We start from the raw sequence: 23,345 nt of genomic DNA, 5'->3' as shown, positions 1-23,345 counted from the left end.
ATGGGGCTAACATGTATGGCAGAATGATGGTCAGGAAGAGGAAATATTACTGAGAGAAACTGTGCTGTTATGTCTGTGGGTGAGATGCAATGCCAAGGGATTGGATGGGCCAGAGAAAGTTTCCATTAATTGAAAGGAATGACAGTTACCCCAGAGTATCCTCCTATGTTATGAGTGGTATGATTTTTATTAATAGTTTTAGGGTAAGACTTTTCTGTCCTGGAAATCAAGTTGTCTGGATTCAGTTCCAGTCAAAGGCATCCCACTCTTGGAGCAACATAATTCTTACTTAGCTTTTTGGCCCAAGAAGGTCTGAGGTTTTCTTAACTTATCACCGATTGATCTTCTGAGTCCTTGGAAATCAAGTCACCTTTTGTAATAAATACTTAGCTTCTCATGTCCCTCAACAGGTAGGGTAAAGTAGGATTGCTTGGAAAGGTTCATTAATTAATAAGCATTAATTAAATGCCTGCTATAAGCAAAGCATATTGCTGGGTGTTAGAGAGACAAAGACAAAAAGGAAAGAGCCCTGCTTCCAAAGAGCTCACGTTCCATTCGGAATATGCAATATATACTGAAATAAGGTGAAGTAAAATATATGTGAAATGATTTAGGGGTGGAGAGAGTATTAGCAACTGAAGAAATGCAGAAACGCTTTGTTTACAAAGAAGGCATCTAAATTAAGTCTTGAAAGGAAGTAAAAATTCCAGTAGAGATGAGAGACATAGGGATATTAGATGGTATTGTATAGAACACCACCACCTGGATGGTGAAGTGTATAGAGTGCCTGGCCTGGAGTCAGGAAGACCCAGTTTGCCTCAGTTTCCTTATCTGTAAAATGAGTCTGGGGCAGCTAGATGGCGCAGTGGATAGAGCACTGGCCCTGGATTCAGGAGTACCTGAGTTCAAATCTGGCCTCAGACACTTAACACTTACTAGCTGTGTGACCCTGGGCAAGTCACTTAACCCCAATTGCCTTACTAAAAAAAAAAAAAAAAGAGTCTGGAAAAGTAAATGGCAAACCACTCTAGTATCTTTGCCAAGATAACCCCATATTGGGTCATGAAGAGTCAGACACAACTGAATAACAAGAATAGAACACCCAACCACCACCTCTTTTTGGAGGAAAAAATAAGTCCAAAGGACTATTAATTGTGACTTTTCCAATGAGCAAATATAATAGCAAAATAAAGAAAGTCAATTTGGGTGGCAGATAGCCCAGCTACTGAAGCTCCTCAGGACATGTACCCACACATGATCATAGCATAGGCATGGTACCAGTCTTCATTTTGTCATTAAGTACAGAATATGCAGTTACCACAACAGCCTCTATGCTTAAGGCACATCTTGCCTCACAGAGATGGGTAGCATCCCCTGAGCCAGATAGCATCCACTCTGCAAAACCAGGAAGCACCATTTTGTTCACTTCTGAAAACACTCTCAAGATTAAATTTCGAATGTCCTCCCCAAAGGCTATTTAAAATATTTTCCCAAAGTTTCAGTGAAGAAATGGCTGCATAAGTACACAGGGTTCCTTGGGTCCTTTTCTGTTAAAATTTGCTTGTGTAACAATGAAAGTTAGGGCTTGAGAAGTTCTTCTCCCCTCTTCTCCTCCTTCCCCCCTCCCATTCTCTAAAAAAAGTAAGACTTAGTGGATAGAGAACTTGGATGTCATTACTAGCTCACAACTATATAATGCTTTGAAACTCACAAAGGACTTACCCAGTGATGGGGAAAGTGCCAATGTTGATAATAAGAATAGCTAAAATTTGCATTGCAATGGAAGGTTAGTAAAGTGTTTTACTTACTCCCTTATTTGATACAACCAGCCTAAGAAGTAATTGCTATTATAATTATCTCATTTTACAGATTGGAAAACTGAGGCTATGGGAAGTTAAATGACTTACCCATGGTTATGTAGCTAGTTCATATTTGAAATAGGGTCCAAACTTTGGCTTTTCTGACTTCAAATCCAGCGCTCTATGTAACTGTACCTCACCACCTAGCTGCCAAAAGGGATTTTGTTCTCATTTGGAAAAGAGGAAACTCAAGCTCAGAGAGGGCAGAGGATTTACCCAAGGTTACACAGCTAGCAAAGGGCAGAGCCAGACTTGAATTCAGGTTGAGTGTCTCCATGGTCAGTGCCCTTTTCTATTCTACTGTGCTACCTCTCTGTATATGAGGATGCTGATGTTTTAATTCAGTCCTAACTTAGTGAGGGAAATTCTAATGCTGGTTTACAACAGGAACTACTAGATTTAATCCTAATAATAATAAATTCTCATCTCCCTGACATGCCAGATACTCCTTACCCTCAGGTATTATACAGGTGGCATGATTTATGTATATAGTCATAAAGAGGATGGAGGGTGGGTTGTTGACATCATACTGGGTCATTTTATCTTTGGTAACATGTTAATTTTTGCAGCTGGCTGCTAAGTGGTGCAGTGGATAGAATATTGGGCCTTAAGTCAGGAAGTCTCCTCTTCCTGAGTTCAAATCTGGCCTCATACACTTACTAGCTTGGTGACCCCAGACAAATCACTTAACCCCGTTTGCCTTAGTTTTATCATCTATGAAATGAGTTGGAGAAAGAAATGGCAAACAACTCCAGTATCTTTACCAAGAAAACCCCAAATGGGGTCAGGAAGAGTTGAACACAAACTGAAGAACAACAAATTTTGCAGCCAGGGAGATTTCTCCTTGGCCAAAGAAATCTCTTGATTTCAAAATTCCATTAGCATATGCTGAGGACGGATCCCTAAAATCTTGGCTGAATAAAAAAGAATCATATGTTATAATATTGGGAGAACCCATCTAATGAGAGTTGAGTTCATTATATGTCATCCCTCTTCAGCAAATGCTTAAAAGGGAGTGAAAACTATGAGAAAAATATGTGCACACAAATAATCAATTATAGCTTAATGTGTTCTGGTCTTAAAACTTAAAAAGAAAGTATTTCCCAGTAATCTTTTATGTGTTTAATGTTCCACACATTTTGTCATTTTCACTCACACACAAATGAGTACTTTTTATGCAGAGCCTCACTTTAATTCTTCCATGTTTTAATTTTTAAATTCTTTTGCTCTTCTCTTCCACCTAACCAGACACTGAAAGATGCCAGTGAAAATGCCCGCAAGGACTTCCACCGAGAGGCCGAATTGCTGACCAATCTCCAGCATGAGCACATTGTGAAGTTCTATGGTGTTTGTGTGGAAGGAGACCCTCTTATAATGGTCTTTGAGTACATGAAGCATGGGGATCTCAACAAATATCTCAGGTATAGTTGCGTGCGCAGATGGAGAGCTGGGTGTCCTGAGGAGGAAGCCAGGGAGGTCTCTAACTCTTGAATCTAGGAATTGAATACCACTAATAATTCCATTCAAATTCAGCTAAACAAGCATTCATGCAAAGCAACACACTAACTGAAAGATACACAAAGTTTAAAAGTAAAGAGATCCTCCCTTCAAGGAGCTGTGAGAAATGATTCTCTTTCTCTTATATTAATAACTAATTCTTGCATTAGGACCAAGGTTTTTCCCCTTTTCTACTTCCTCATCCAGAAATCAACCAGTGTGGGAAATCTCTCTTAAAGATGTACCCAGGCCAAGATCTAATCAAACAATAAAAGAAATTCTAAATTTAGGCTAATGGGTGTATTGTGTTTACTCAGACAGGTCTGGGAAAACGTGGGTCCTCCCTTTTGTCAGACAGGTGATATGGAATTGATAAGCCTCTTTGGCCAAGATTCGGTGATCCAAGTCACGTACCCCAAGACCCTCATTGTAATATAGCCCAGCCTCTCATTGTAATATTCATTTTCTCATTAATTGTTAACCAATCAGTGTTGATTGCCACCCTCAAGAACACCTGCTCTTCCAAGAGCATATAAACTGTGAACCCACTGTTATGAGGGGTCTTTGGTCCAAAAGAGATGGCCAGATGACCATCCTTTTATTAATAAACATGCTGGCCTTGTTAATAAAATGAATAAATTACCCAGAAACTATGTTTCTCAAACCTTTTAAAGGCCACAGAGATTACATTCTATTAGACAGATAAAAACAGGTATGCCAATATGTAAATAACATTATAGGTACTATAAGAGTGATTAGAAGTCTATGCCACCCTCTGGAGCAGCCTGCAGAGCTTTTCTGTGTAATCTGCTTTGGATCAAATCTTATACTCCCGAGGTGGGTCAGATTTCCACTGAGAGAAAGGAAATCAAATATCTTAGCACATGGTCCTTCTCTATAATTAACCCAGCATAATGAAACATTCAGAATTTTCTTCTGAGAGGAGGCACTCAAGGCAAGGAGAAGGAAATTTATTTAAAATAAAATAAGAGATAGAAAACGGTTATTGTTTTGATTATTCACTGTAATAACCATAAGCTATCTAAGCAAGAAGGATATTTCAGGGACCTGAGTTTCATGAGTAGGAAGTTCATGATCAGCCTGGTAGGAATTTGGTAAAATATTCTTGTTTTACTGTTACTATGACCTTAGGTGAGTCACCTGACTGTCAGAATTTTTGGTTCCTGAAGTGTTCTTACTAGATGATTTTAAAAAATCTATTTCCCCCTCCCCAACTTCTACCTTCTGCAAAACTGGGACATTCATTGCTCATGATCTCTTGTTTTTTGTGAATTTTTTCCCCCTTTTTATCCAGAATGGAGGCAGAATGGTATAGTAGAGTGTCAGGCTTGGAACATCTGGGTTCAAATCTTACCTCTCACACTTATTAGGTGTATCCAAAGTAAAGGATATGTATGAAGTCTCTAGAAATTTTTTTTAATTCTTTTAAGTAAATAATGTGTTTAAAACGCTCTTCCCCCCAATATCTGAGACTATCAAAGGCCACAATTAAATGCATTCAAGCAGGGGAAGAGCCAGAAGATATGTAGTTTGAATGGGGGTAGGGAAAGGACCTGTGATTTCATTGGTATAAGGGGACTCCTAGAATCTAAACGCAAGTTGGCAACCTCTTCAAGAGTGGCATGGAGCCCTTAGAGGTAAATGCTCAGAATCACAAAGCCAGTATGTGTCCAAGGTTGTACTTGAACCTAGGGACTGCCTGGTTGCACTAGCTAAAAACAGGACTTCTTAAGGCCGGTATAGTTTAGCTATATCACACTGCCTCACACATAGTATCTTAAAAGACGCAGGAGGGGAGAAGATTATTGGTGTTCCTTGAAAGATCACTGTTTGGACTGCCTAGACACCTTCTTACTACATTTTTCTTCAATGGATGATCCATTTAAGTTGAGTTACGCCCTTCTTCCCTTCCCAAGCCTTGGGTCATATATCTAGAAGTTTAGTAAAGAGACTATTCAGTGAGGTTGGCAATGGGTAGCTGGTTTGTGGTATAATGAGCTTTCCTTCTAAAGATTCATTTTGTTTTACTTACAGTCATTGGAACAACAGAAAAATATCACATTGTTCAAATATTCTCATAATGTTCTGTCAACCATCACTTGGGCATTGGGAGTTTGAAGAGAAGAGGAATCATTAAACTCCCTTTCGACACAACTGATCTTGGTTATCTATCCCTGCTGTTTGAAGGCTTATTATTCTACTCTCTTCCTTGTGCCCCATGCTACCCTTCTTAATTAAGAGTTATTTTCCTGTCTTGCACCAAATGCCCCGACCTGGCTGGAGTTAGAGGTTTAAATGTCCTCAGGGTGTGCTCATATCATCTACCTGGAGACAACTCAACACCTTTTTTTTTTTTTTCCTTTCCCATGTTTGGGCACCCTCCCATCCACTTCCTATCCACATTCAAGAAGGAGCAGGTAGGCACCTGATATGGTGTCTCAAATAGGGCATGTAGCAGCTAGTAACCTCCTTCACTTGATTTGAGAATCTGCCCAATTCTTAGGGGTAGGATATTATTTATCACTGTAAAAGAGTCAGGTTCCCATGAGAAGTAGTGTTTGGTAAAAGCCACTCCATGATACCATCCATGATGGAATTCTAACTCTGCTTCCCATCAGAGCCCTGGAGGTAACATGCCTTTTCTAGAATGGGCATCTTTCCTATTTGCTGTCTTCTTTGTGCTCTTAGGTGTTGTGTAGAATTATTTATTTCTGGTTAGAGGAAAAAAATAGATGAGGCTCTTATGAATGGGCCAAGGTTAGTTGTAAGTGTTCTTGAAGCACAGATTGGTTTGATATGGCTGTAATGTTGACCGTACTTTTCCCAAGCAAAGTTGAAGCCACTTAAATGCTTCCTTGTCTCTCACAGCCAGGTTTATCAGATGTTAGAGGTGGAAGGGATCTTAGAGATCCCCTGGTCCACCTCCATTTTACAAAAGAAGAATCAGATTTGGAAACAAGTAAGTGACTTAGCCAAACTCACACAGGTAGGAGCAGAGCTGGGCTTTGAACCCGAGGTTTCTCTTCAAATCAGTTCTCTTATCAAAATGCCCTTTTTATATTCCTAAGAAGATAGATTTCCTGCATAAGATTCTAAGATTCCTTTTCCTGGTAAGCACTGAAGAGTAGCCTGAAGGGTAAGAGAAAAGCAATGTGGTGTGGACTTTGTTAGATAACTTGTCTTTCTCTTACAGTAAGGAGTTCACTTTCCTGCTAGAGTGGCATGCCAGGACTATTCCTAAGAAAGAGGAGGCTGGAAAATCATTGCAGAAAGAGAGAGGGGGCAAATGGCATGAAGCTGATGGGAACCTATTGAGATAAATGTCTAGTAATTGAGAGAATATATAAGAATTAGAAGGACCATGAGCTCTCTAGTGTCTTCAGAAGATGCTAGCAGAGTGTTGAATTTCCCCCACGAAGTTGGGCTGATGGTTTTTTGTATTGCTGCATTCAGATTTCAAGCTGGAAGGGACCTTCTAGATAGATTATATAGTCTAAACCCCTCATTTTACTGATGAAACTGAAGCCCACGTTGGTTAAGGGAGTTTGTTGTTTGTTCATTGTTTCAGTTGTGTCCAACATTTCATGACCCCATTTGGGATTTTCTGGGCACAGATACTAGGATTGTTTGCCATTCCTTCTCCGACTTGTTTTACATATGAGGAAAATGAGACAAACTGGGTTAAGTGGCTTGCCTAGGGTCACACAACTAGTAAGTGTCTGAAGCCATATTTGAATTCAGGAAGATGAAACTTCCAGACTCCAGGTCCAGCATGATATCTACATCTACTGTACCACCTGGCTGCCCTAAGGGAGTTACCTAAGGTCATATATGGAGGAAGAAGCAGAGAAAGGATTCCAACCTAGGTCCTCTGACTCCAACTCCAGTATGTTTTTCATTATACTGGAGATTGAATGACTTAGGACCATAGAATAATAATTGAACAAGACCTCCCTAATTTTACAGAGGAAAAAAACAACACTGAGGCTTAGGGTAGTTCAGTTACCCAAGTATTTAGTATTATCAGCAGGATTTGAATCCATGTCTTCTGACTGTTGGGTTGTTCTGTTCTTTCCCCTGTACCATGCTGCCTCTCAGTGTCTTCTCCCTGAAGGTTATCTTCAATTTATCCTGTACATATCTCATCTATACCTAATTGTCTGCATGTTCTCTCCCCATTACACTGTGAGTTCCTTGAGAGCTGGGACTCAGTTTTTTTGTTTGTTTTCCCTTCCTATCCCTTGGGCTTAACACAGTGCCTGGCACCTAGTAGGTACTTAATAAATGATTGTTGACTTAAGAAGAGATAATAATCTTCTGGGAGGGAAATAAATTCAAGGCACATAAAGAGCATGCTTTATTTTGTGAGGAGCTGAATCCTTCCTTAGCCTCCCCTTTCTCATATGAAAAATGAGGGAGTTGGCTTTGATGGCCAATGCTGAAAAGTGTTCATCCTTTCCAGCATTAGATCTGTGCCCCTGTTGCAATGCTGACTTGCTCTTTGGGGTTTTCCCAGTTTGGGTCTGCCCTTCCTCCCTTCAGTACATTAGCAAGTTTGGATAAGTGCCTCTCTATTTTAAGGTCAGCTTGAGGACCACTGACCCCTTCTAATGGCTGAGAGCCTTCTCTTCCCTCCCCAACCCTCTCTACTGTGCTGTATAGAGGTTTAGACTTGATTAACTTTTAATGAAGGGGAAAGGTCAAGCCCTTTAGTGTGCTTCAGCATCCTCTTGCAGAACTATATTCCAGTATAAAGGAAAAAAGAAAACAGCATTATCTGAGCTTTCATCTCTTCTTCCTTCCTTTTTTTAAAATAGACCTCTGTTCAATAAACCTTTCTCTCAGATAGTACAGTCAAATTAACAAGAATGTATTAAGATGAAGCTTTCATCTCCTCTTTCTTCCTTTATTTTTTTAAATGGACCTTTGTTCAATAAACCTTTCTCTCTAATTGTACAGTCAAGACAACAGTCATTTATTAAGCACCTCCTACATACCAGGCAGTGGGCTAAGAGTTGGAGATAGGAAGAAAGGTAAAAGACAGCACCTGATCTCAAGGAGTGCATGGTCTAATGGGGGAGACAACAAGCAAACAACTCTATATAACTAAGATATAGAGAGAAGAAACTGGAAATCTCAGAGGAAAGGTACTAGGATTAAAGATTGAGAAAGGCTTCTTATAGAAAATGAGACTTTAGCTAAGGCTTGAAGTAAGTCGAGAAGAGGACTACAGGAAGGAGGGAATTCCAGGCATGGGGGCAGGTTGTGAAAATGCCCTAAGTTCAAAGATGGAGTGTCTTCTTTGTGTGAGGAACAGTTAGGAGGATGGTGTGATTGAATGTAAGGACAATGGTGCCCATGACAGAAATAAGGAATTTAGAAAGAGGGATGGATTTTGGGGGAAAGATAATGTTTATTGTTTTTGCTTCTGCTTCCTTTCCTCCCACTTACTTGTTTACCTCTTGAAATCTCATTTTTTGGCCCAACTGAAACTACTCTCTCTAATGTCATCAATACTATTATTGGGGGCGGCTAGGTGGCTCAGTGGATAAAGCACCGGCCCTGGATTCAGGAGTACCTGAGTTCAAATCTAGGCTCAGAAACTTGACATTTATTAGCTGTGTGACCCTGGGCAAGTTACTTAACCCCCATTGCTCCGCAAAAAAAAATTAATTGAAAAAATATTATTATTGATAATGTACTATACAGGATGATATTAATAAGTGCCAACATATTAAAAGTCAGAAGGGGCTGTTGGTAGAACACTACCTCTGTACTTCGCAGGGAGAGGATAGGACAGTGGATAGGATTGGTCGTAAGCATTGTCCAAATGTTGGTGTTGGGATTTTTGTTGAATGATAGCAAGAAGTTAACTGGGATCTACAGTACCTGAAAATGTGAAATCTGTCTGGAATGATAGGTTGAAGACAGATTATGGAGTGCTTTAAATGCCCAACTGAGAAGATTCTACTTATTTGAGAGGCAATAGAGAGTAAATGATGCATCTTGAGGGAGTGTGTGTGTGTAAATTTCCCATGCTTTAGGAATATCAGTTTGGAAGCTGTATGATAAATGGATTGGAGAGGAGAGAGCATGGAAATAGGAAGTAGAGGGTGATGATAATTATTCAAGTTTAAAATGATGAGAGCTTGAAATAGGATGATGACTATGTGAGTAGAGAGATATACATGGATGTCAGATGTTGTAGACATAGAATATACCCAACTCCAATTCAATTCAACAGACATTCATTTGGTACCTTTTAGGGCAGCTAGGTGGCGCAGTGGATAGACTGCTCAGCCCAAAGTCCAGAAGACTCATCTTTGTGAGTTCAAATCTGATCTTAGACCCTTACTAGCTGCATCACCCTGGACTTAACTTAACCCTGTTTGCCTCAGTTTCCTCATCTGTAAAAATGAGCTGGAGAAAGAAATGGCAAACCATTTTTGCCAAAGGAAACCCCAAATCGGATCACAAAGAGTCTGATAGGACCAAACAACAACAATGTGCTAGGAATCATGGATATAGGGGTTGAGGAGAGTGACTGGAAGTATTGGTGATGCTCTTGATGAGAAGAAGGATTGGGTGGGGCGGGGTGGGGGGAGGAGAAATAATATCTATGTTCATTGCTTCTACTTCCTCACCTGCCTCTAAATTCTTGACCTCTCACAGTCTGGTTTCTGACCCTGCTGCTCAACTGATAGGACTTTTTCCATGGTTATCAACAAGCTCTCATTTCCTAAATCAGATGGCCGTCATTCTTGACCTTTCTGTGACATCAGCATTGCTGGTCATTGCCTCCTCCTGGATATTCTCTTCCCCAGGTTTGCATGACACAACTTTGTATTGTTTCTTTACCGACTTGTCATATTGCTTCTTTTCATTTTCCTTTGCCAGATCATTATCCATGCCCCACCCCCAAAATGTGGATATACTGGGCTCTCGTATCCACATAGACTCTCCCTTGGTGATCACATCAGGTTGTATAGGTTCCATTATCATCTGTAATCCAATGACTCCCAAATCTGCGTAGCAACCCTCATTTCTTTCCATCACCAACTGTCTGCTGGACATCTCTTGCTCAATCACCTATAGGTATCTCAAGCTCATAACATGTATGATGGAACTCATTATCTTTCTTCCCAAACCCACCTCTCTTCCTAGCTTCTCCATTTCTATCGAGGGCACCAATGATCTTCTAATCACCCAAGTTTGCAACCTTGTAGTCATTCCTAGCAATCAATTAGTTGCTAGACCGTGTTGCTTCTACCTCCATAGCATCTCTCACATCCATTTACCTTCTCTCCATGCTCATGACCACCATCCTAGTTCAGGCCCTCATCAGTACTTGCCTGGACTATAACAATATCCTCCTGATTAGTCTCCTTACCTCCAGATGCTCCTTCTCCAATCTATTTTCTTTTCTTTCTTTCTTTCTTTTTTTTTTTAGTGAGGCAATTGGGGTTAAATGACTTGCCCAGGGTCACACAGCTAGTAAGTGTTAAGTGTCTGAGGCCAGATTTGAACTCAGGTATTCCTGAATCCAGGGCTGGTGCTCTATCCACTGCACCACCTAGCTGCCCCCTCCAATCTATTTTCATGAAGCAGCAGACTGATATCCCTAAAGCAAAGCGCTGACCATGTAACTTCTCTACTCAAGAAGTTTCAGTGACCCCCATTGCCTCTAGGATAAAATATGAACTGTATTGTATTTAAAGCCCTTTGCAATCCAATTTCACTTTATCTTTCCAGCCTAATCTCATATTTCTTCCCTCCTCAAGCACATTGCATCCCAGCCAAATAGGCATGCTTGTTCCTTATAGAAGACATTGATTTCATCTTCCATCTTTGCTTCCCAAACTTAGAATGGTCTCCTTCCTTGCCTCTGCTTCTCATAAAGACACATTCCAAGTACTGCCTCCTACATAAGAAGGCAAAGGGAACAGGCATTTATATAGTGCTTCCTGTGTACCTGGCACTGTGCTAAGTGTTTTATAAATATTAATCCTCAGGCCAGCTAGGTGGCGCAGTGGATAAAGCACCGGCCCTGGGTTCAGGAGGACCTGAGTTCAAATCTGGCCTCAAACACTTGACACATACTAGCTGTGTGACCCTGGGCAAGTCACTTAAGCCTCATTGCCCCACACACACACACACAAATTAATCCTCACAACAACCCTATGACATAGGTGCTGGCATTATCCTGATTTTACAGTTGAAGAAACTGAGGCAAAGAGTGGTTCAGTGACTTGCCCAGGGTCATACAACTCTAAGGCCTTTCCTGATCCCAGCTTCAAGTTAATATCCTCCCTACCTTTAACTTGGTTTTCTGTTGAAATTTCCATTTTATAGTTACTTCTCTGTGTATGTGACATTTCCTCCCAGTAGAACGTAAGCCCCTTCAGCACTATACCCGTTTTTATTTTTGTCTTTGTATCCCTTGCTCCTAATCTAGTACCTAGAACACAGTAAATGCTTGCTGAATTGAACTGAACCTAGTCTCACTCTCTCTTTTTGTAGGAAATCAGTTTCCTTGCCTCGGGGCTAGGAGAGAAGTGAAATCTAAGTAATTGAAGAGGGAAGATTGGAACCCAGGTCTCCTGACTTTTAATATAATCTTTCTACTACACTGGGAATCAGGAGACCCAGCCCCTATTCCTTTCTCTGCCACTACCCACTATTATGGGTTGGGGTGATTCACATAACCTTCCTTGATCTTAGTTTCATCTGACAAAATGAGGAGGGGATTGGACTAGATGACCTCTGACCCACTTCCTGCTCTAAGATTCTATCATCTTGCCTAGGATGGAATGCAAGTTGTTTTTTGATAAGCCAAAGTGAGTGATAGCAGATGGTGATAAGCGCTGGAGGAATTCAGAGAAGGAGGTTACCAACATGGGATGGAAAGCTTCCCAGAGGAGATGGGCTTTGACCTGGTTTAAACATGGGTGATAATTGCCTGAAATTTGTCTTGGGATAACACTAGCTCTCTTGTAAGTTTTATCAGTTGCGGGGAGGGTCCCCCGTTTTGAAACTGGCTCATCCCCTATTTGTTTCACTTAGGCACTTTAATGCGGAATTGGCAACAGACCTTCCTGTTTACACCGTAAAGAGCCTTCTCCGGGGAGATGCCCCTTATTTCAGTCAGGGCACTAGCCTCTCCTGCCGACCCTGTGTTTAGGTCTGCAGAGGCAGAACAAGCCCATCCCTGAGTCTGGGAACAGAGCCTTCATTTGTTGCCCTGTAGTGCCACCCCAGGTCAGTCAGGGAAAGTGAATCTGAGGATGAAGAGAAAGTGCTGGCTTTCCAGAATACCATTTTAGCTTTAAGGGAGCCAGCACTGCAGTGCTGAAGATGATAAGCAGCCCCAGCTCTCTGTACTGAACTGGGTTTAAAGATGAGCACGTTGGTTCCTTCCCTCATTCCCACCTCTGCAACACACACACACACACACACACACACACACACACACACACACACACAGAATCATATACCTTATGTTACCAAACAGCTGAAAGTGAGGATTGCCCTGTGATAGGAGAGTAAAACAAAGCAGGCAACCATTGCATTAAAAAGAAACAAATAATCTAAATGGGAATGCTTTAAAGAAAAAAAAAAACCTTCCAAATCCCAGTCATAGAATTAATTAGCTGAAACTCAAAATAGCTTTTGTGTGTGTGGCTCTTAACAAGTTCACGAGGTGAGATTTGGGAGGGAAAGGAGACAGAAGATTGCTATTTTTTTTTTATTAGAAATGCATCAAATCCAAGCTGATGTGCTTGCAGTGACCTTGATGTATTTTTTTCTGAAGGAAAACAAGGACAGCTTGGAAAACCTGCCTGGCTGTACAAACAAGTGTCAGTGCTAGGGTGGGATGAAAACATTGAGACTCTGGACCCCATGGGGTTCTTACCTTTTGTTTATTTGTTTCATGGGCCCCTTTGGCAGTCTGGTAAAGTCTATGGGTCCTATCCCAGAATAATTATCTTTTTAATTTAAAAAATAAAATACATAGGATTACAAAGGAAACCAATTATATTAAAGTAGTTTGTTTTTTAAAAAGCACAGAAGTTCAAAGACCCATTGTTAAAACCTGCTATAGACTTTGCTAAAGCTGTGCCCGTGGAAAGAACACAATCTGCCATCCTTTTCAGTGGTGCTGGTACCTTTGGTAGGGTGAGGGCTGTGGGGCGAAGGGAGGCAGGGTTTGTGTTCATCTATATCTTTGGGAGCTGAAAGAAGAAAAGCAATGTTTAGGCATCCTGAATCTCTATTTTCCCCCAATTCCTGATCACATGCTCACCCCCTTGATATTCTAGGGGTCTCCTGGTAAGCACCCTGAATCCCAAGATAGTTTCTGAACTCCTGGGGATGTCAGAAGGATTCAGATCCAGATGGCACTTGAAATTCCACAGGCTCCTGGGAAATGTTTGCCATAGAGGAAAACCTGGTTAAAACATTTTCATGGTCTTCTCTATATCCAAGCATCTTTTAGTAAACAGGCATTTGATTATTTAGTTCTGGTAGGAAGCATCAGATAGCCCACAGCTCCAAGTCTACAAGTGAAATATGGCTCCAGGAATCCATTTCTGTCTGTCATCTACGCAGGGCCCATGGACCAGATGCTGTGCTCATGGCAGAAGGCAACCGCCCCACTGAGCTGACCCAATCCCAGATGTTGCACATTGCCCAGCAGATTGCAGCTGGCATGGTTTACTTGGCATCCCAGCATTTTGTGCACCGTGATCTTGCCACCCGGAACTGCTTGGTTGGAGAAAACCTCCTGGTGAAAATTGGTGACTTTGGGATGTCCCGTGATGTGTACAGTACCGACTACTATAGGGTGAGTTGCTACTTTGGATATTAATGAAAGGTTTTATTAAGGTCCTTTCTATAATTAATGATAGCATAACCTTCATGTTTAGATGACTTTCCTACTAGATTTCTACATTTGGGGTTCAGGAAGGGAAAGTACCAATCCTTCTTGGTAGGAGGGTACAAGTGCTTAGGAAGATTTTTGAGAGCAAAGTTGAAGAGCTGTTGATCTGGGAGATCTTAGCTTCCATGAAAATACGGTCACATAATTATAGAATGATTAGTCTTGGCTTCAGAAGAAAAAGGTGGGGGAACTATAAGTGTACAATACTTCATAAGTTGTTAAAGGTAGTTGATATATCAATTGGTTTTGCCTATGTAAATATGTGTTATGTATAACTTGGCTTGCTCATAAAATTGCAATGTTTGGTATATTTTTGGTATATGTTGTTTTTTCATTTTAAGAGAAGGCTTCTGAGGTGGGGAGCATATCTGGAAATGATGAGGATGTAAAACAAAAGGCATAAATTGAAATCTAAAAGAAATATCACAATGTATATAAATCACTTTGGGAGCTCATTTTGTGAGCACTCTGTAAGTGACAGCTATTATTATTAGGATACAAAGAACCTTCACCTGAGATTAGAAAAAAATCTATTTCTTTTTCTGCAGACATGAGTATTAGGCACTGGAAGGTCCCTTCTAGGTAGGGTTTGGGTTATTGGGAGGAGGTTATATATTCTGGTTGATCTGAGAAGTGCTGCAAGTTACCTCTTAAGGCTAGCTACTCTTTCCCCCTTTGATTGTTTCTACCCAAAGAACTCATCCAGGATTCTACCTATAATTCCTACCCCTGGAGTCACTAATGCAAAGGTTCATAAACATTTTGTGTCGTGGAGTCTGGTGAAGTCTGTAGACTCTTTTTCAGAATAGTGGTCTTAAATACAAAATAAATAAATAAATTATATAGGAGCATAAAGGAAAACAATTATATTGAAATCCAGTTACACACACGTGTGTATACATATACACCTGCATACTTATAAATCATGAACTCCAATTTAAAAACCCCTGTACTAATAGGTTACAGAAAAAAAAATGTGGGGGTTTTATTCATCCAAATGAGACCACAGTAACCTGGTACCAGCCTTTTAGTTTCCATTAGATCCTAATTACTGAGATCATTAACACCAAGTAGTTAATTAGCTACTTTATATTTTGATAACTGAGGGAACAAGATGAAAACTGTAAAATTTTCAGGAAATATTAAACTCTTAGGAAAAAAATTACCTTTACTCTCATCCCTCTTCCCATCTTCTACCATACTGCATATTTATTTCTTTTGGGGGGAGAGTGAAAGAAAAAGGGAAAAAATGAAGAAAAAGTAGATATGTGCAATATTTACTTTTAAAAGATCCTTTGGCATATCTAAAGCCATTTTCCTAGTTTAGGGGAATAAAAATGTATTATGTATAACTTGGTTTGCTCATAAAATTGTCATGGTTGGTATATTTAGAAATGTAATGGCCTCAGGAAAAATGCAAAAACAAATATTTCTTTTTTTAATTATAGGTAGAAACTAAGAAGTCTCTTGGGAGAGTGGTTCCCTGCCCCCCAAATGTTTCTGTCCCCATCCATGCTTCATATCTCTAGATAGAAGACAAGCACATTTCAGTTGTCAAGGAAGAATGGAAAAATAGACCAATGATAGGTGGGACTGACATAAGGGTACTGGAGGGAGGCGGTCAAGCTTAGGGTAGTAGAGTTGGGGGCTAGCATTTGGTCCAGGGTTGGCCTGGACATGATGCATGGATGAATAAGCTCAAACACGGGCAATATCTGTATGATCCTCTTCACTCCTCAACACCAACCATTTTCTCCTCCACCTAACACTGGACTTGGCTCTTTATATTACCTCCTTCCCTCTATCAAAGTAGGCTTTTAGGTGTGTAATTTAAAATTCTAAATGTGGGTCCTAATCTGTTTCCCCAGTTTTGGGGGAAACTGACTAAAATCACTGATAAAACGAGTTTAGGTTTTTAAGGGTTTATTGAAAGATAGTAAAAGAAGAGAAAGATTGAGAACAGAATTCCTACAACCTGGCAATCCTATCTTTCCTCAACTCCTCTGTCTCGTCCTCCGCCACCTCGCCACCACAGTGAAATCAGGAACCAAAAGAGACAACACTCTCTGCGCAGGCTCTCCTTCCTCCTTCCTCCTTCCTGTCCCCTCCCACAAATGGGAGGTTCTTCAAGCTGGTTGGTTAACTGGGCCGGAAGTTCAAAGTTTTTTTAGATTCTGAGAACCATGCTTTCTTATGTACTCTCAAGTACCAGCCAGATGTGCTTAGAATCTAGTCAACTAGTAATCCAGCCAAATCAGCCAGTAGGCTCCTGAGTATCTGCCAAATCTCATCTATCACATTCCATTATCTTGACAGAGGATAAGAACTGATATACCCATTGATACTAAGGCATAAATGATAGATAAAGCTTAATGTGCTCTCTCTCTCTCAGGGGAGGTTGAATTTTAATAGGAAAAAGTTTTAAATCAAAAGTATATATTTCCAATTGTGTAATTTCAGGAATCTATGAATTTAGGAAGGGGAAGTCTTTTGGGATGGGAGAGGTTCAGAAGGGTGACACTGCTCTGATCCTCTGAAAACAGAGCCTGTCTCGGAGTCTTATTACCTTGAAATTTCTGTGGAAAATTGGATGCATATATGGTAGAGGCAAAACAGGTAGGAAGAAGGCTGTTCCTTCTGTGGTTGGTTTGTTTTAAATAATTGTGATTAGGTCTAAGTAGCATGAGATGAAGTTTAGGCCCAGAACTGGAAAAGGGAAGGAAAAGCACATGGCAAATCCAAGATCAAAGTAGGAAGGAGATTGGATTGTAAAACCACACTGATGGATACTATTTTCTTGGAATTTTTATGACCAGTATTGTGTTTCAAGTCCTACATGCCCACCCATTGTTTCACTAAGTGCAAGGCCAAAAGAGGTGCTACAAATTCAACGTAAGAGCAAAGGAACTAATTTTGTTGTGGGTCTTGAGCCATTCCTGGCTTCAGTGAGCACATGAAACCTATGTAAATGACTCTTAGTATTAAGATCAGGAAGAATGCTTCCCCATATTTTCTATTATTAACCATTTGCAAGGTTTCTCTTGGGTTATTTAGATACCTACTATGTTTTGGTACTACCGGAGGGAATAAAGGTCAGATGGTGAGTGTGTGTGTGTGTGTGTGTGTGTGTGTGTGTGTGTGTGTGTGTACCTGAAACAGTTATGGGGCTAGTCATGATTTGGGATGACTAGGGGAAGGTTCAGGTTGAAATATAAAAAGCTTTGTTTTGAATCTGTTGATATGATTGGGTTGTTTGTTTTTTTCAGAAATGTGAGGGAGTGATTTTTTTTTTTAATGTTCTTTGTTTTGATCCCTTTTGTGTTGGTTTTTATATCACAGTCATTTCCCAGTATCACCCATCTTCCTCTTCCTCCACTGTCTGCCTCTGGGATATGTCCACAGGCGTGGGACCTCCTTGGTCAATGCATCTGAATAATTTAGTGGTTTTTCTCATATAATTTCAAATTGTTTGCTGGAAGAGTTAGACCAAGTCACAGTTTCACCAACACCAACTGCATTAATGTAGCTGTTTTCCCACAGCCCCTCCAGCATTTACTGTTTCTGACTTTCATATGTTTTCCCAGTCTGATGGTTCTGAGATGAAACCTCTGAGTTATTTCCATTTTCATTTTTTCTTAATATTTCATGGCTTTCCTGATGGCGATTACATCCCTAAGATAAATTTGAGCATTAAGCATACCAGGAAAGGCACTAGCAGAATAAAATGGTGTTTTATGTACTACAGCATGGGAATCAGCCACATGGTATATTTATTATCACAGATTGTTACAGCTGTGAGGGACTTTGGAAACCATCTAGTTTAACTTTCTCCTTTTACAGATAAGGAAACTGTGGCCCAGGGAGAGATAATAATTTGCAGACCCAAAGTCAAACATCTAGTCATTGGAAGACCAGAACTTGAACTCAGACTTTCTAATGCAAGGTTCAATACTCTCTCTACTATAACAAGCTTTATTCTGGATCATATCATTATGATCTGTTTTATATATGTGTGTGTGTGTGTATGTATATATATGTGTGTGTATATGTATATATACATACACATATGTATGTATGTACGCATATATGTGTATGGGTATATGTATATATGCACATATAAAATATATGCAATGTTTCGTTATCATCTGTAGAATTAAAAATCTAGCTTTGTTACAAGGCCATGAAATATTTCTGAATTGTTTTAATTTGAGGAAATATTGACTCCCAGGCACAAGATGCTTCTTAATTTCCTTAATGAACATATATGAAATTTAGTCCCAAAGAAATGAACATACTGTAGGTTCCGTGTTTCCTTTTTTATTTTCCTTACATTCCAAATACCTGACCACTGCAGTTTTCAAAATGTCTGGGGACAGCCAGGGGTCCTTGAGACCCTTTCAGGGGATCTGCAAGTTCAAAACTACTCACATAATAAGATTAAGCCATTTTAATTTCTGTCTCCGGAATTATCAGGAGATATAACCCACATAAACAAAAGCTGTTTGGGGACCTCAGTAATTTTTAAGAGTGTAAAGGGGACCAAAAAGTTTGAGAAATATTCTTACTGTATTTATGCACTATTGGCCCCATAGCATTACAGCCCTACTCCTATTCTAACTTCACAAGAACTTTGGCTTGCTTCTGCCTACAAACTGAAATGTTGCTTCTTTACCTGTCCTGTTACATATAATTTACTATCTGTACCTATCTTGAAATAAGCTTACCTTAATTTGTAATCATTTTAGTACCATTTACCCTATCCTAAATCACTTTAGTGAGCCCTTCAATCTCCATGAGCAGTGTGCCCATTTTCAGCCATGTAAGATATATATGTTCAGCATGTGCCTTCATATATAGCCATTACAATCATCATTACCTGTTAGTAACTACCATTACTAAAAATAATTTTCATACAATATTATGAATGCATGGTGGGCATATAAGGACTCGAGTACATTCAATAATAAATTGAATGCAAAAAGCAATTTAAAGGATATCATCAAAGAAATTAATGCCTGGAAGAGAAAATGGGACAGTCGTATAGCCAGAGCAAGGGGTAGCAGATGCACAGCCTGTATATTGAAATAGCAGACGCATTATTTCAGGAGCACCAGAAGAAGGCTCCTAGTATATTGGGTGAAATTTCAGTGGAGGATTTATGAGAGTTCATAGATAAAAGATAAGAAATCATTGATCAGTTATGACTGGCACTACTAAAGTGAATACTTATTTTAATGGGGTTGTAAAGCCACTGGAATTTTCAGAAAGCACTGTGGGATTCATGTTGTTAGCTATGATCCTTATTCTCATTGGGGTGGATTCTTTACCAGTAAATATTGTAGCCCATCCATACCTTCTCATCAGGGATCAATTAAAGTGCCAGAAAATTTCCCACATGTAATCTAGCCCACTCTCCTTTTCAGTTCTGGTCCTGGGTTGCCCAACTGCAATTGCTGCCCAAGATATATGTATTAATGGACTGTTTATCTAATAGTCTGCCATAACCTGGGTGGCATGAATTATTCATCCACTTTGTTTTTCCTATATGAATTGCTATGTTGATTTCCTTAAGAGGCCACTTAACTCATTATGGATACCTCATTGTATTCTGGGACTTGTTGAAATCTGCAGGCATCAGTCTGGTGGCCCTATCTATCATTTGTAAGGATTCCTTTATTTTGTATCAAAGTCAAATAATTTTTTTCAGTGACAGTGTGAGAACCCCACTGATATAGTGCATGTGAACTTCACTAATGCAGATCATAACCGTTCTATGATTTATAGTCTTAGAGTCTTGGACAAGTTAAATACCTGAGACACAATGAAGTTAAGTTACTTGCTCAGTTAGTGTGTGTCAGAAGCAGGATTTGAACTTGGGTCTTCTTGATTCTGAGACTAGCATTCTATTCACTACGTCTACCATATACATGGCATGATAAACTTGCATCCAGGTAATTAGAATGGAATGTGATATTTTTTACCACCTTTGTTGGGGGAAGGGTGATTCTCAGGAGAGGGCTGAGCCTCTTACTCTTGGTTGCTGGGGGAAAGAATTCATATTTTGTCCATAGTTTTGGCTGTTTGTGGCAGAAGGAGTCTGGATGGCAGCTGCTGTCTGTCATAGAGAAGTGGAATACTGCTGCTGTGAGACTTCATCCCTGTTGCAGCTGAACTAATTATACATTCCCGATGAAGGGAGAAATCTGAGAACCACATTTGCATTGAAACCAGCCTGTATAGCTGACCAAAATTACTCTAGCATTTATGTTTGCTGAATTGTTTTAATTAACAGTTCTGTGGCACCAATCTTCTATTTTGTGGTCTATTTCTTCCCCCTCCCCTCTAGGGGCAAAACCCAACCTTTAGGAAACATCTGAAACCAAATTTCTGTCACATTCTGCCCTTCAAAGAGCTGGCCTTTCACAATACTTAGTCACTAGAGTGCAAAAGTGGGGCCATTTTAAATATTTTTAAAATTTGTGCGCTAGTCATTGCATATTGATCTTCATCATGATATCATAGGAAACAGGAGCCATGGACAAGAACAGGAGTGCCACCATAGCAAAGTCTAACCAATGAACACTTCTCTGGTATAGGAGAAAGAGTACTAGATTTGGAATGAAAGGACATTGGCTCAAATATCTAAAAAGAGGGGAATAGATGATCTCTAAGTTCCATTCTGCTTCTCCGTCTTATAATGCTGGGATTCTTCCTGTGATAGCTAGGGCCTGAGAGGTTTTGTGTCTTAGTTGGTTCATTTCTCAAAAGAAAAAAAAAAAACAGTAAATGGAGGAATTTGGCTTATGGAAGAAAATTTGAAGAAATTGCTATGCACATCTTAGATGAACAAGGCCATTATCAGAGTCTAAAAGTGTTGGAATGATGTTGCTACTGGCAAAGGCAAATAATTAACCTTCCAGTACTCAAATATTTATTGACCACAGAAAGAAATGAAATCCACACCACCGAAAAACCTCATTAGCTTTAATAGTATTATCCTCTTACTCCACAACTGATTTAACAAATAGCAGAATGTGCTGATCTGTATTGTACCTTCTTTCCCTTAACCCTACCCATAATTTAACAAGAGTGCTTATGTAAAGCAAAAAGAGCCGAGAGTGGGCAATTCACCAAATGGACAGCCCCAGATCATAAAGAGCCAGCTAGCTATCATACTTCAGAAGGTGATAAGAAAATCACAGAGGACAGTTTATCATTTAATATCATAGAGCACCTTTGGGTTATTTTTTGCTTTTAGTTTCAGAGATGTGCATGGAAGAGGCTTGAATTTAAAATGGAAAAAAAAAATACGTTGAATAACCTTTGATGAACTTTGATGGCACTGAGGGTGCTTGTGATGGCAGCCAACAGTGGAAGTCAGAAGCTGGGTGCTGAGGCAGCTAGATTGTGCAGTGGTTAGGGCACCAGCCCCGGATTCAGAAGGATCTGAGTTCAAATCCGGCCTCATTCACTTGACACTTACTAGCTCTGTGACCTTGGGCAAGTCACTTAACCCTCATTGCCCTGCCCCCCCCCCAAAAAAAAAGATTTTTTAAAAAGAGAGAAGCTGGGTGCTGGAGATGGGAGGTCACATATTTCATTTTCAGAAAGAATCTGGCTTCTTCCCAACAGAAGCTCCTCTCAACCCCTGGGCTTGGAGGAATGCTCACCTGCCTAGCATTCATTATGATTGTGGAGAAGCTTCCAATGGGAGCACTTGAAACAAGGCACAGTTTAAGCCAGAGAAAATCATGCAATCTTTCCCTGGGAGAGGAATAGACTGGAGGGCATCAGAACTATTTTCTAGGATTTAAAAAACACTTGTTACCTTCAGTCTGCTATATTTGCACAGTAACGGTTTGCTTTCCTCCCAGAGGTGTTATGAACGTCTCTCCTTAGGTTCTTTGTGTTAAAATGGCTGCAGAAGCATGATGCCATTAACTTTGTGAAATCATCATCTAACAACAGGAGCATGTCTGCTTATAGGAATCTAACAGTAAGGGATAAATTGACATTAGATGCAAACTAAAACTACATTATGCTACATTTACAAATATGATTAAGTTCCTAAATTTTAATTCATGTGTGTGTGTAACCTTTTACAAGATCATAGGACTATTGGTCTAGAGTTGGAAGGGGTGTCGGAAGTCATTTAATCTGCCTCTCTCATTTTACAGAGGAGGAAACTGAGGCCCAGAAAGGTTGAAGTGACTTGTCCAAGGTCACATAGGCAAAGGTGGAATTTGAACCTAGTTCTCTGATCACTAGAGCCAGAGCTCTTTCCACTGTACAGTTATCTAGGGACTGATCATATGTCATCTTTTTTACACTTAATAGATGCTTAATAAGTGTTTGGTAAATTGAATGGTTGAAAACAGTGAGTACTAATACCTACCTTTACACAGCTTTTCATTTAGCAAATGAGAAAGTCATAGATTTAGACCTGGGTTGGGGGGTGGAGCTTTTAGATTTACCTTAAAGTTCTTTGTGAACCCTTCAGGCAAAGGGCAACCACATGAATCCCAGTATCAAGTTAGACTCACCTAATCATGAATAGAAATATATAAGAATAGATCTGAAGTGGACCTTAGAAGCCATTTAGTTTAATTCCTTCATTTCATTTCATCTTTCATATTTTTATTATGACCTTAAATATAAGCATTGACAGAACAGGAGAATTCTGTTCGAAACCATGTTATCTCCACAATACCTTTATTTTTATGTATACTAAATTGTACACAATAGTATCAACGCTGTCCTATTTTTTTCTGTGCCCTTCTGAACTTGTTTCTGCTCTTATATGTACTGTTTTGATATTTAATTGGGGCTGTTTTCTTTCTATTCTTTTTCTAAAATTCATATCATGCCTGCATAACTTCACTCATTCCCCAAAATAAAGCCCCTCCCTTATAATAAATGAGTATAGTAAGGCAAGGCAAATTAACACGTGGGTCAATTCTGAAATGGCATGTCTCATTCTGCACTTGTAGCCCATCGTGTCTCTGCCAAGAGATAGAAAGCATGCTTCA

At 39.9% G+C, this 23,345-nt stretch overlaps 1 protein-coding gene across 2 annotated transcripts in view; it reads left to right on the top strand.

Moving 5' to 3' along the window:
- NTRK2 (neurotrophic receptor tyrosine kinase 2) overlaps positions 1-23,345 on the top strand; it is a 435,747-nt gene that overhangs the window by 324,011 nt on the left and 88,391 nt on the right. For both annotated transcript variants that reach the window (XM_043987820.1, XM_043987811.1), the window contains exons 14-15: positions 3,108-3,280; positions 13,986-14,220. In XM_043987820.1, the coding sequence (XP_043843755.1) occupies positions 3,108-3,280; positions 13,986-14,220 (408 nt within the window). The remainder of the gene's footprint in view (positions 1-3,107; positions 3,281-13,985; positions 14,221-23,345) is intronic.

The sequence above is a fragment of the Dromiciops gliroides genome, chromosome 1 (assembly GCF_019393635.1).
Source record: "Dromiciops gliroides isolate mDroGli1 chromosome 1, mDroGli1.pri, whole genome shotgun sequence".
NCBI lineage: Eukaryota > Metazoa > Chordata > Mammalia > Microbiotheria > Microbiotheriidae > Dromiciops > Dromiciops gliroides.
Note: the sequence above shows the minus strand (reverse complement) of the source record. Positions and strands in the feature narration are given on the sequence as shown.